A 12,423-nucleotide genomic window follows, 5' to 3' on the forward strand; every position below is an offset into this window, starting at 1 on the left:
ATGGGCATTGGGGCTGTTTCCAAGATTTAGCTATTACAAACTGTGCCACTGTAAACACGGGTATGCATCTATCCCTGTGGCATGATGCTTTTAATTTTCTTGGGAAGATGCCAAGAATGGAAATAGCTGGATCAAATGGAATCCCTAGTTTTAGTGTTCTGAGGAGTCTCCACACTGTTTTGAGGAGTGATTGCACCAGTCTGCATGCCCACTAAAAGTAGAGAAGGGCTCCTTTTCCCCCATATCCCCATCAGCATTTGTTATTGGTTGATTTCTTGATAAGAGCCATTGTTTCTGAAGTGAGATGGAATCTTAGTGTGTTTCGATTTTGGCGGGTTTTATGGGGTCTTTGTGCTTGCAAAGTAGGCAGCAGCACGCTGAGCTAAATCCTCAGTGCAATCTCAGCATTGTTTTAATTTGCATCTCTCAAATGACCTATGATGTTGAACATGTTTTCATAGATTGATGTTTCTGCTTCTTCATCTAAGAAGTATCATCGAGTACTTATTTTGATGCAGATTCCAGACATTATTTCACTTGTTTTTCAATAAATATTTCTAAAAGAGGACTATTTTTTAAAATCTGAACAATAGGGCTAGGGATTTAGCTCAGTGGTTCTACCACCTGCCTTGCAAGAGCAAGGACCCGAGTTTGATCCCTAGTACAAAAGAAAAAAAAAAAATCCTAACAGCATTATCATACAAAAATTTCTTAATGCCATTAAATATCTATTGTTCAGATTTCTGCATTTTTCTCAAAAATTTCTTTATAGGATTCAGATGGAGTCCATTGCATATGTCTGTTAGGTCTTTTTCTTCTCTCCCATTTTCCCTCTAGTATTTTTCATTTGTTTTGAAATCAGGTGTTCATAATTGCAGACAGAATTTACTTACTTTTAGGAAAAATTGAGTGGTCATAGCAAGTATGATGGTGTTTTTGAAACCAACTTCACCTTCTTTTCATATGTGTGTGTGTGTTTTGGAACTTTGTAGATAATTTTGCATCAAGAGAACCATGCCAAATGGAAGATTTCTGCTGACTCTCAGAAGACTTCTGTTCAGCAACTAAATGAACAGTTAGAGAAGGCAAAACTGGAATTAGAAGAAGCTCAGGACACTGCAAGCAATTTACATCAACAAGTTCAAGACAAGAATGAAGTAATTGAAGCTATAAATGAAGCATTGCTCATTAAAGTAAGCATGTAAAAGTAGTGAAACATAAATTTATGATTTATTTTTCCTCTTATACTTTATAAGGGACATTATGGCCAATATCTACCTGTTTGAATACAAAGCATTTTATGTAGAAGACTTAACTGGGAAATTACTACTATGATGTACGTCATACTGCCACAAAAATATTTATAAATATTAAAATATAAATTTACCCAACCACGACATTTACTTTAAAGGGCATTATACCTAAAAAAGAAGCATTTTTCAAAATCATTGAAATTCCTTTAAAAACTGTGAAGTAAAAATACAAGATTATACTTGATTTTTTTTTTACTGTATTCGAATCTAGACATCATTTTTAAATAGGGTGTTGCTGCTTATTCACCTCTATTGAGCATGGAAATTTTCTCTAAAATTTCACATTAATCTCAGTATGGATATATAGAGGTTAATTTATAGAGATTATATAGAGGGATTAATTTTTCTTAAAGTTAATATTGTAAATATTAAAAAGTTAATATATAGGAAAGTTATTTAGTAAGACTCTTAAAAGTGAACAAACTAATAGTTGTGAAGCAATAAGTGGTTTTATAGCAAAATAAAGTTACTAAGAAAGGAAAAAATTCAACCAAGTAATACCTTAGTAATACTTGTAGTTCTGTATTAAACTGAGTACTTAAATTCTTTTTCTAATTGGGTTAACATTTGTAGTACTAGATGAAAACTGAATCAGTGTAATCTAAAATTAAGTTTAGGGGCTAGGGTTGTAGCTTAGTGGTACAGTGTGTGTTTGTGAGGGTTTGGGTTCAATCCCAGGAACGTGTGTGTGTGTGTGTGTGTGTGTGTGTGTGTGTGTGTGTCGGCTGAACATTATTAATACTTTCATTAAAGTAATTATCTTAGTATTCTGGAGATTTGTAACAAAGTTACAAATCTTCATTTTTAAAAAATTAATTCAGCCTTAAAAATTAAGATTCTGCCTTCAACCCCTCCATTCCCCTTTATTTACAAAGACTTTTTTTTCCAGTTTTTTCATTTTCTCATATTAATTCCATTCCCTTCTTTCCTTTCTCCTACCCTTATGGGGCTGAAGGGAGGGAAGGGGAATGAGGAAAAAAAAAGAAAAATCAAGATATATTGCCAGCGATTTAGCTCAGTGGTTCCGCCTGCCTCACAAGTGCAAGGTCCCAAGTTTGATCCCTGGTACCCACCTCCCCCAAAAGAGAAAGAAATTACAGTAAAATATAAAATAAAGGGGCCAGGGATTTAGCTCAGTGGCTCTGCCACCTGCCTCGCAAGCACAAGGTTCCAAATTCAATCCCTGGTACAAAAAACCAAAAGACATATTATGTTATTATGTAAAGGTACAAATCTCCAATGATGAATGTCATTATATTGTATACCTAAAATGTATAAATAATATTAATTTTTTTAAAAATTAGGATTCTGTTATATCCCTTGTTACACTAATTAACTCTGTTCACTTGCTAGATAGATACTATTACCAATGACAGAAATGCAGTTAGACTGCACATATCAATTATTGGGAAGATAAGTTCAGATACTTAGGAAATTGCCAAAATATTGGCTAAGTAAAAGGTTTGGTGATATAGTGGTTAGCATAGATGCCTTCCAAAATATTGGCTAAGTAGTAGCCATTCTTTTTTTTTTTTTTGGTACTGAAGATCAAACTCAGGACCTTGTGCTTACAAGGCAGGCAGCAGAACCACTAAGCTAAATCCCCAGCCCCTAGTAGTAACCATTCTTAAATGAATGGTAGCTAGAGATCTTAGAACATGTATTGTGATTGGCCAGTGTACCAATATACATACCAGTCGGAAAATAGAATCCCTTTGTTGACTGACAACTCTCAAACTCAACCTCAAAGGCTCTAACGTCTAGAAAAGAAGTTAACAAGAGAGCTGGGGATTTAGCTCAGTGGTTCTGCCGCCTGCCTCACAAGCACAAGGTTCTGAGGTTGAACCCTGGTACCAAAAAAAAAAAAAAAAGAAAATGAAAACAAAGACCTGTCATGTAAAGGTACAAGATCCTAGTAATGAATGTAACTGTACTGTATACCTAGAATGTACCAATAAACTCAATAAAAAGAAAAAAAAATTTAAAGTTATGGAGGATAAAAGAAAAATAGAAAGACTAATAGAAGTACCAGAGCACACAGTAAGAATTATAGAAAGGAGTTCCACTGACAGCATGAGTAGACAACAGAAGAAAATCAAAAGCGAGGGAGAAAACTTTGAAACAACTAGCCTTTCTAGCTTTCTTCCTCCACTACCCTACCCAGTATCCTAGTTTGTGAGGAAAACTGGAGCAAGGGCAAAGCTAAGACAACTCTGATATCCCTGGAAATATCGTTATATTATGGAACACCACAGTAATGTTCATACAGTGACCCTTGAGTTTTAAGAAAAAGGTGACTTATCCTTAAGGTACGCAGTGTTCTACCTTTCATTGTAAAAGTGATATGTCATCCTGCTTACATGACGTTTATTTTCAATTATGGTGAGATAATGCATGACAGAGGAGAGGAAAAAAAAACAACAAAAAAAAAAACACCTCCAGATGAGCAAAATCCTCAGTATTCTAGGGGGCTGGGGCAGGAAGGTCACAAGTTTGATCCCAGCCTGGGTAACTTAGTGACTGAGACCCCCATCTCAGAATAAAAAAATAAAAGAAAGGGTAGAGACATAGCTCAGTGGAAGCCTCGGGTTCAGTCTTCAGTACCACAAAAAGGAAAAACAATATGAATGTCGTTGGGCATGTAACTCAGTGGTGAATGCTTACATAGTATGCACAAGGCCCTTAGTTTGATTCTTAACACTGAAAAAAAAAAAAATGGCACGCTATCTAGCCTCTTACAAGAAAAATTTATCTAAATAAGGCAATATAGGGGCCAGGGATTTGGCTCAGTGGTTCTGTTGCCTGCCTCGCAAGCCTAAGGTCCTGAGTTTGATCCCTGGTACCACAGAAATTAAAAATTAAAATAAATAAGGCAATATACCTGAAAAAACTAGAATATGCATTTTCAGGTTTTCATTTCCAGCAACTACACAGTAATTTTGACAGTTTTAGATATAAGCAGAATATTTTTTAAAACCAAGCTTAATGATAGAAACTACCAGATTTATGGTGACTGATTATATATAGATACAGATATAGTTATTAAATATCTTTATAGATATGTCTTATAAAGATGACTGTAAGAAAAGGTAAATATACTTATTTATCAAAATAGTTTCTTTAGGGATGGGGATTTAGCTTAGTGGTTTCACCTCCTGTCTCGCAAGCCTAAGGATCCGAGTTCAATCCCCAGTATCCCCCCCAAAATGTTTCTTTATATTTTTAGTCTTTATGATTTTTCGGTGTTATATTTCATTCCTAGGTTCTGAAAGTTGGATCAGAGGACCCAAATGAAAGACATGGGAAAATATAATGTAAAGTTTAGTAAAGATTTATTAAATATCAATCTCTTTTTTTCAAAATAATAGATTAAAGGGCCAGGGGGATTTAGCTCAGTGGTTCTGCTGCCTGCCTCTCAAGCGCAAGGACCTGAGTTCAATCCCCAGTACCAACAAAAAACGAAACAAAACAAAAATAAAAAGGGCTACAAAATAATAGATTAAGAAAAGATTATTTTAATGAAAGCATGTAAAACAAAATAACTAATATATTTACTTCCTTTTAGAAATCCTGAACGGAATCTTTTTTGGTGTATGTCCATGTTAGATTTAACAAAAGGTAGTACACCTCGATACTTTTGCAGATAAAATTTGTAGGTGTAAGATTTCGTTCTTGAATAAAAATTGATTCCTTCACACTTAAAAAAAATCTGTAAGAAAAATCTGGTTTTCATGGACTTCCTTACAGTACTCCAGATGTATAAATAAACATATATAATTATCTCAAAATGAAGCTATCTTAATAGTACAGGTTTAAACAATATTTGGAAAATCCTCAAGAATTGTTAAACAATTCTCATACAAGATGAGTATTGACTTAGATGACTTCTGAGTTTGATTTTCTAAGTAGTTCATTCATTTAACAAAAATGTATTGTACACTGACTATGTACCATGCACCATTATTTTTTCCAGGAATCAGAAATAACCAAATTACAAGCCAAAATTTCTGGACATGAAAAGGCAGAAGATATCAAGTTTTTATTAGCCCCGTTTATACCTCCAGAAGAAACTATGCCTGATATTCAAGATCCAGAGTTTGCTAAACATCTTCACACATCTTTTTTCAAGTGTAGAAAACTACGTCGTTCTATTAGTGCCAGTGATCTTAGTTTCAAAACTCAGAGTAATGAAGATCTTTCTGAAGAATTACTACAGGACTTAAAAAACATGCAAATAAAACAGCCTTCAACATTAGAAGAAAGCCAGAAGGATCTGATTTTTAACCAGTCAGACTCATTTAAACCTCTCACATATAACCTAGAAGATGATTGTTCTGAGACTAATGACTTTAGTACCCTTAGTGGAATGCTGAGGTACATAAACAAAGAAGTTAGACTGTTAAAAAAGTCTTCCATGCCGACAGGTGCTGATTTAACTCAGGTATGTATTTTATACATTATAGGTTATAATAATTTGTCCAGTGAGTATCGTTTTATTACTTTGAGGAAAATTCATATAGGGGTTGAGAAGATTTCCACAATGCTTGAGACCAGGAGTGTTTCTGATTTCTTCAGATTCTGGAAATTCATCGTCTTCAGTTCTCATGCATAATGAGATATTTTGAGAATGAGACCTAAGTCAAAGCACAAAGTTAATTTATGTTTTATACCCAGAACTGTTTTGCAGTATTTTCAGTGTATAAAGCAAAGTTTCATAGTGTGGAATTTCCCTCTTGTGGTGTCCTTTTTTTTTTTTTGGTACTGGGGATCAAACTCAGGACCTTGCGATTGCAAGGCCGGTGGAGGCATCACTGAGCTAAATCCCAGCTCTTGTGGTGTCCAGAAGTTTTTGTGGTTTGGAACATTTTGGATTTCAAATTAGAGATTCTCATCCTGTATTTAAATGAATCATGCCATGTCATGAAAACCCTGTTTTTAGTGTTTATCTTAAGTCAGTGATAGAGATATATATTGTAAAGGTTGGAATAGAGAAAAAGTACTTTTTTTTTCTCTTATTGAGTTTATTGGTACATTTTAGGTATGCAGTACAGTTACATTCATCATTGGGATTTTGTACCTTTACATGATGTATCTTGGTTCTCATTTTTTTCCCCATACCCCTGCCCTCCCTTCACCCCCTCCTCCCTTCCCTATTTACAAAAACTTCATTTCCATTTTTTCATTTTCTCATATTTTTTTCTTTTTTACTTATTTCCTTTCCCCTGCCCTTCCTACTTGCCCTACTCCTTTAGCCCTTTTCTTCCTATTTCACATTGTCAATTATACCGTTAGGATCTTATTTACAATTATAGTTTTTCACACCAGAGAAACTATTCAGTATTTATACATGTGACTTATTTATTTCACTGAAAAGTATATTCTCAATATGCATCCATTTAGCTATAAATGTCTTTAATTTCTCATTCTTTATGGCTGAGAAGTACTCCATTTTATAGAAAAACCACATCTTCTTTATCCAGTCTCCAACTGATGGGCAAATGGGCTGTTTCCAAGTTGTAGCTATTACAAACTGTGCTGCTATAAACATGGGTGCACGTGCATCACTGTGGTATGATTCTTTTGAGAAAAAGTACTTTTCATCAGTGATCCACATGTTGTTAATTGGGAAAACCAAAAATTTATTTTTTATTATTTTAGTTTATTAGTACATGTGTGTAGTACATAATGTTTGCATTCCTTGTGGAAAGTTGGTACATTTATATAACACACCTTAATTCCTTCCACAAAATTTGAAGGACTCAATTTCACCAAAAAGTGGCTTAGAAATGATTTAATACCTGGTTAAAAAAAAAACAATATTTGAAAAAGGAAGATTTTAAATTTTATACATTAAGTATAACTAATACTAAAAATATATACTTCTCTGGGTCATGATGTGAAATAATATAAGGAAAGGGAGAGGCAAGAGAGACAGCTGGAAGTGGACTGAAAAATGAAAACAAATGAATTGACAAGAATTAGAGAAAGTAGGTTCTGAAGTAAACATTTTTCCATAATTTTGTCATAATTTACTGTTTACTTGGGTTCTGTGCATCAGAATAAGTAATTGTGACATTTGGAAAGTTGCTTTACCTATTGCCATTATTAAAAAACAAGAATAATGCCAATTCCCTTCATCTCTTTATCTCTTGACCCTAAAATATATATTTTTTTTCACCCAGCTCTTACATACTTTAAGGTTTTTTTTGTTTATTTTATTAGTACATGTTTGTAATTCATGCAGTTTAAAATCATCCTGGAGAGTGGTTACATGTACCTATTACAGTTTGTTCTTTTAAACCCCCTTCCACTTATTTCCCCCTCCCCCTTCATCCTCTGATTCCCCAATTGTCTTTTTCATACTTGTTGATACTATTTGTCTTAGCACATGTTATGGCTTTTAATATTTACATTGATTAGGATTATTAGGCTCCTGTACATGACATATCTTTATTCTTCTCATTTCCCTTTCCCTAAAATATCTTTACTCCATGTTCATCTTCCCTTCTTTTCTTCCTCTTCTAAGAGAAAGGTGTTTCTTTTCCTTTGGGAGAGAGGCCCAAGTACTTTCAAGCCTTAAATATGGTCACCTATTCACTATTGTGCTTCCTCATTTAAACCACATCTTTCATCTTTTTATATCCTACTTCCTTTCATTTCCAGGTATCTTAAATTCATGGCCATTGTTGCTATCTCCATACCACCCTTAACCCTCTGTAACTTAACTGCATTTTACTTTTTTTGGTACTTGGAATGGAACATGCTCCACAAGAAAGCATTCTACTACTGAGCTACGTCCCCATTCTTCTTTGAGACAAGGTCCTCCTAAATTGCCCATGCTAGTTATAGACTCATGGTCTTCTGTTTCAGACTCTCAAGTAGCTAGGGTTACAAGTGTGTGCTACCCCACCTAGCTACCATAATTTATTTTTATGTCCTTTGTGTGTTTTAAAATCAGTTTAATTTAACCTTGACTCCCAACCCACTCCTTCAAATCAGAATTAATGGCTTTTTATATCCATGTAGTCTATTATTGAGTTTCTGTTTCATATTTTGCAACTGATTAGATTATCTTTTCATAGTTTTGCTTTAAATTACACTTCTGATTATTACAGTGGACTTTTAATGCTAAATCAGCATAAGAATATTTCAAATATTAATCTATTATTTTGCATTATTCTAGGAAGAAAGTTTGTGATTAAAAGAAGATATTCATGTGATAAAAATGGAATTGTTGGTACTATGCTATGTTTACTTATATTTAGCTCATGCTTCATAGAAGATGTATTTTAGTGCTTTCAAATAAATTTTGTATTTTAATATTTTTAAAGAAAGCCCATTCATCTAAAACTTAATTATATTTTAGTAAAAATGAATTAATTAATTTTATTCATTACTTTTGGTTTAAACTTGCTGCTCTCCTTGTCTGTTTCTTCAATGTAAAAATCACTGATAAAATATGTAAAAAGTATACTGTTACTGTTTTTAAAATACTACCACATTATTTGTTATTTTTCTAGTAATAATTAGTTTTTAGACAAATCGTAAGAATTTAGAAGTCATCCTGAGACAGGTTTATAATTATACTAACAATGACTGACTTATGTGTTTACCATTTATCATGGACCACTTTAGGCAGTTTATATTTATTAACTCATTTAATCCTTATAACGAACCTATGAAGTAAATATGGTATGTTGTTATTTCTCTTTACAGGTAGAATTATTTAACATAATGATGAAAGTTACATGTTCTAAAGAAATAGGTTCATGACTCCATTTACACATGGTTCTAATGTAGAATAAAATCGTATGGCACAATTCAGGTGACATTTATTTTTACTTTTTATTTTACTATACATTTTAGATATGCATAATGATGAAATTCATCATCAGGGAATTTGTACCTGTAATAACAATTAATAAATTAATATATACTATTGTAATATATAATTAATTATAATATGTAATATTAATAAATTAATAAAGTCTTTGCCTACACAAATGTCTTCAACAATTCTATCTAATCTATCTTACAGCAAATTTAGTGTTTCTGTCTAAATATTTAGATCTTTGATCCATTTAGATTTTACTTTAGTGCATGGTGAAAGATGAGTCTGGTTTCAATCTTTGCCTTGGGGAAAGCCAGTTTTTCCAACACCACTTATTAAATAAGCTATCTTTCTTCCAGTGAAGGTGTTTGGCTCCTTTGTTTAGGATAAGGTGCTGAGTGTGTTTGGAGTTGTTTCTTCATCTTCTATCTATTTGTTCACTGATCCTTGGGTCGTCTTCTTTTTTTTCCTAATACAACGCTATTTTTATCACAGTAGCTCTGTAGTATAATTTCAAGTCATAGATTGTGATGCCCCCATGCCTTGCCTTTTTTGCCCAGGATTGCTTTTCCTAATCTAGGTCTCTCCAGGTTCCAAATGACTTTTAGAATTGTTTTCTCTAATTCTGTGAGTTGTGTTATTGCTATTTTGATCAGGATTGCCTTACATCTGTATAACAATTTTGGAAATATGGCCTTTGTCACTGTATTGGTTCTTCCTACACAAAAGGGGTAACTTTCCATTTTCTGTTACCCTCTTTGATCTCCATTTTCAGAGTACTATAGTTTTCAATGTAAAGGTCTTTTACTTCATTAGATTAACTCCTAGATATTCCATTTCTTTTGGATACTATTGTGAAAGGTGTTGTTTCCCTAATTTTTCTCTCAGTGAGTTTGTTATTTGTGTACAGAGAGGTTGTTGATATTTGAGTGTTGACTTTGTATCCAGCTACACTATTGAATTTGGTTATTAAATAAGTCTTTTGGTGGAGTTTTTCGAGTCTTTTAAGTAGAGTATCATGTCAGCTGCAAATAATGATAATTTAACTTCTTCCTTTTCTATCTTTATTTCTTTTATTTCCTTCTCTTGTCTAATTGCTCTGGCTAATGTTTCCAGAACTATATGAATAAGAGTGCTGACAGTGGACATCCTTGTCTTGTTCCTGATTTTAGTGAAAGCTTTCAGTTTTTGTTCATTTAGTATGATGTTGGCTGTTGGTTTGTCAGATTGAGATAAAAACTATCTTTTCCAATTTTCATGAATGGGTGTTGAACTTTGAGTGTTGGACTTTGTCAGATGTGTTTTCTGTAACTATTGAGATTATCATGTGGTTTTTGTCCTTGCCTCTGTTAATTTATTGTATTACATTTGTGTGTGTTGGATCATCTCTGATCCCTGGGATGAATCCTGATTGGTTATGTTGCATAATCTTGAAGATTTGCTGCATTCTGCGCCAGTATCTTATTGAGGATTTTTGCATCTATGTTCATAGGGGGAGATTGGCTTGTAGGTCTCTTTTTGGTTGGATCCTTCTCTGGTTTTGATATCAGGGTATGCTTGCTTCCAGGAATGAATTTGGGAGTATTGCTTCCCTTTTAATTTCATTAAAGAGTTTGAGAAATAATGCACTGTCTTCTCTAAAATTCTCATAGAATTCGGCTGTGAATCTGTCAGAGCCTGGGCTTTTGTTTGTTGGTAGGTTTTTAATTACATCTTCAATTTCATTGGCTGATATTGGTTTATTTCGAATTTTTATATCTTCTTGATTGAGCTTTAATTATTCATACGTATCTAGGAATCTGTCCATTTCTTCTGTGTTTTCCATCTTATTAGGATACAGGTACTCAAAGTAGGTATTGATGATCTGGATTTCTGCAGAATCTGTTGTGATTTCACCCTTTTCATTACTAATTGCATGGATTTAAGCCTTTCCCTTCCTTTTTCCTTTACAAGATTGACCAAGAATTTGTCAATTTAATCTTTCAGAGAACCAACTCATTGATTCATTGATTCTTTGTATTGTTTTCTTAATCTCCGTTGCATTAATTTCTGCTCTTATCTTTATAATTTCTTCCTGTGTATGAGCTTTGGGCTTGACTTGCTCTTCTTTTTCTAGAAGCTTGAGGTTCAACATTAAGGTTGTTTATTTAAACTTGCCTTATTTTTGCAATATGGGAATTTACCATTACAAATTTCCCTCATAAGACTGCTTTCATTGCATCCTGTAAGTTCCAGTATGTTGTATTAGCATTATTGTTTAATTATAGACACTAATTACTTCTTTAATTTCATCTGTGACTCATTGGTTGTTCAGGAGGGTATTGTTTAATTTCCATGTGTTTATGAAGTTTTTGTGGTGTCTTTTGCCATTGCTTTCCAATTTCATTGCACTGTGGTCTGATAATTTGCATGGGATAATTTCAATTCCTTTCCATTTACTTAAGCATGTTTTATTAACTAATATGCCAAGTATTTTGGAGAACAACCTATGTGCAGTTGAAAAGAATGTGTATTCTGATGTGGGGTGGAACACTCTATAGACTTCTACCAAGTCTATTTTTTCAAAAGTTTGGTTCAGTTCTGCTATTTCTTGGTTGATTTTTGTGTGCTTGATCTATCTATTTGTGACCGTGGAATATTGAAGTTTCCATTACATTTGTATTAGTGTTTACTCAATTTTTTATGTCCATTAATATTTGTTTGAGCCAGGTGTGGTGGCATATGACCTTAATCCCAGCACTCAGGAGGCCTCGGCAGGAGGATTGCTGTGAGTTCGAGACCAGCATGGGCTACATAGTGAGTTCCAGGTCAGTCTCAACTACACAGTGAGACCCTGACTCAAAAAACTTAAAAAAAAAATTGTTTGATATAATTGTGTATGCTGGTACTTGGTGCATATATATTTATTATTGTTATCTCTTCCTCTTGTATTGTTTCATTTATAAGGATATAGTGACCTTCTTTGTCTCTCTTAATCAGTATTGGCTTGAAATCCACTTGGTCTGCAAATAGAATAGCTATCTCTGCTTTTTTCCAGCTTCCTGTCACATGGAGTATTGCTTTCCATCCTTTGACGTTCAGCCTATGAATTCCTTTTTAATTAAATGTGGTTTTTGTATGCAACATATGGTTGGATCTTGCTTTTCGATCCATTCTGCCACCTGTGTCTTTTAATTGGTGAATTCAGAGTGGGTTAGTGGATAGTCCCAGCAAGCCTATGGCTTTAATTCCACTAACGTTCAGGCTGGTTTCTTTCTTTCTTCTTTTTTTTTTTTTTTT

The 12,423-nt window shown here is 33.6% G+C and overlaps 1 protein-coding gene across 9 annotated transcripts in view; it reads left to right on the forward strand.

Moving 5' to 3' along the window:
• Ccdc18 (coiled-coil domain containing 18) overlaps window positions 1-8,646 on the forward strand; it is a 114,182-nt gene extending 105,536 nt beyond the window's left edge. For 7 of the 9 annotated variants that reach the window (XM_010644892.2, XM_010644890.2, XM_010644897.2 and 4 more), the window contains 2 exons: window positions 993-1,193; window positions 5,287-6,368. In XM_010644892.2, coding sequence (XP_010643194.1) covers window positions 993-1,193; window positions 5,287-5,925 — 840 coding nt within the window. In that variant the 3' untranslated portion in view covers window positions 5,926-6,368. Of the gene's footprint in view, window positions 1-992; window positions 1,194-5,286; window positions 6,369-8,496 lie in introns of those variants that run through there. The other 2 variants (XM_010644895.2, XM_033758153.1) reach the window with 2 other exon arrangements.
• Window positions 8,647-12,423: the final 3,777 nt, after the last annotated feature.

This window comes from Fukomys damarensis, unplaced genomic scaffold, assembly GCF_012274545.1.
Source record: "Fukomys damarensis isolate Sample0158 unplaced genomic scaffold, DMR_v1.0_HiC HiC_scaffold_33, whole genome shotgun sequence".
NCBI lineage: Eukaryota > Metazoa > Chordata > Mammalia > Rodentia > Bathyergidae > Fukomys > Fukomys damarensis.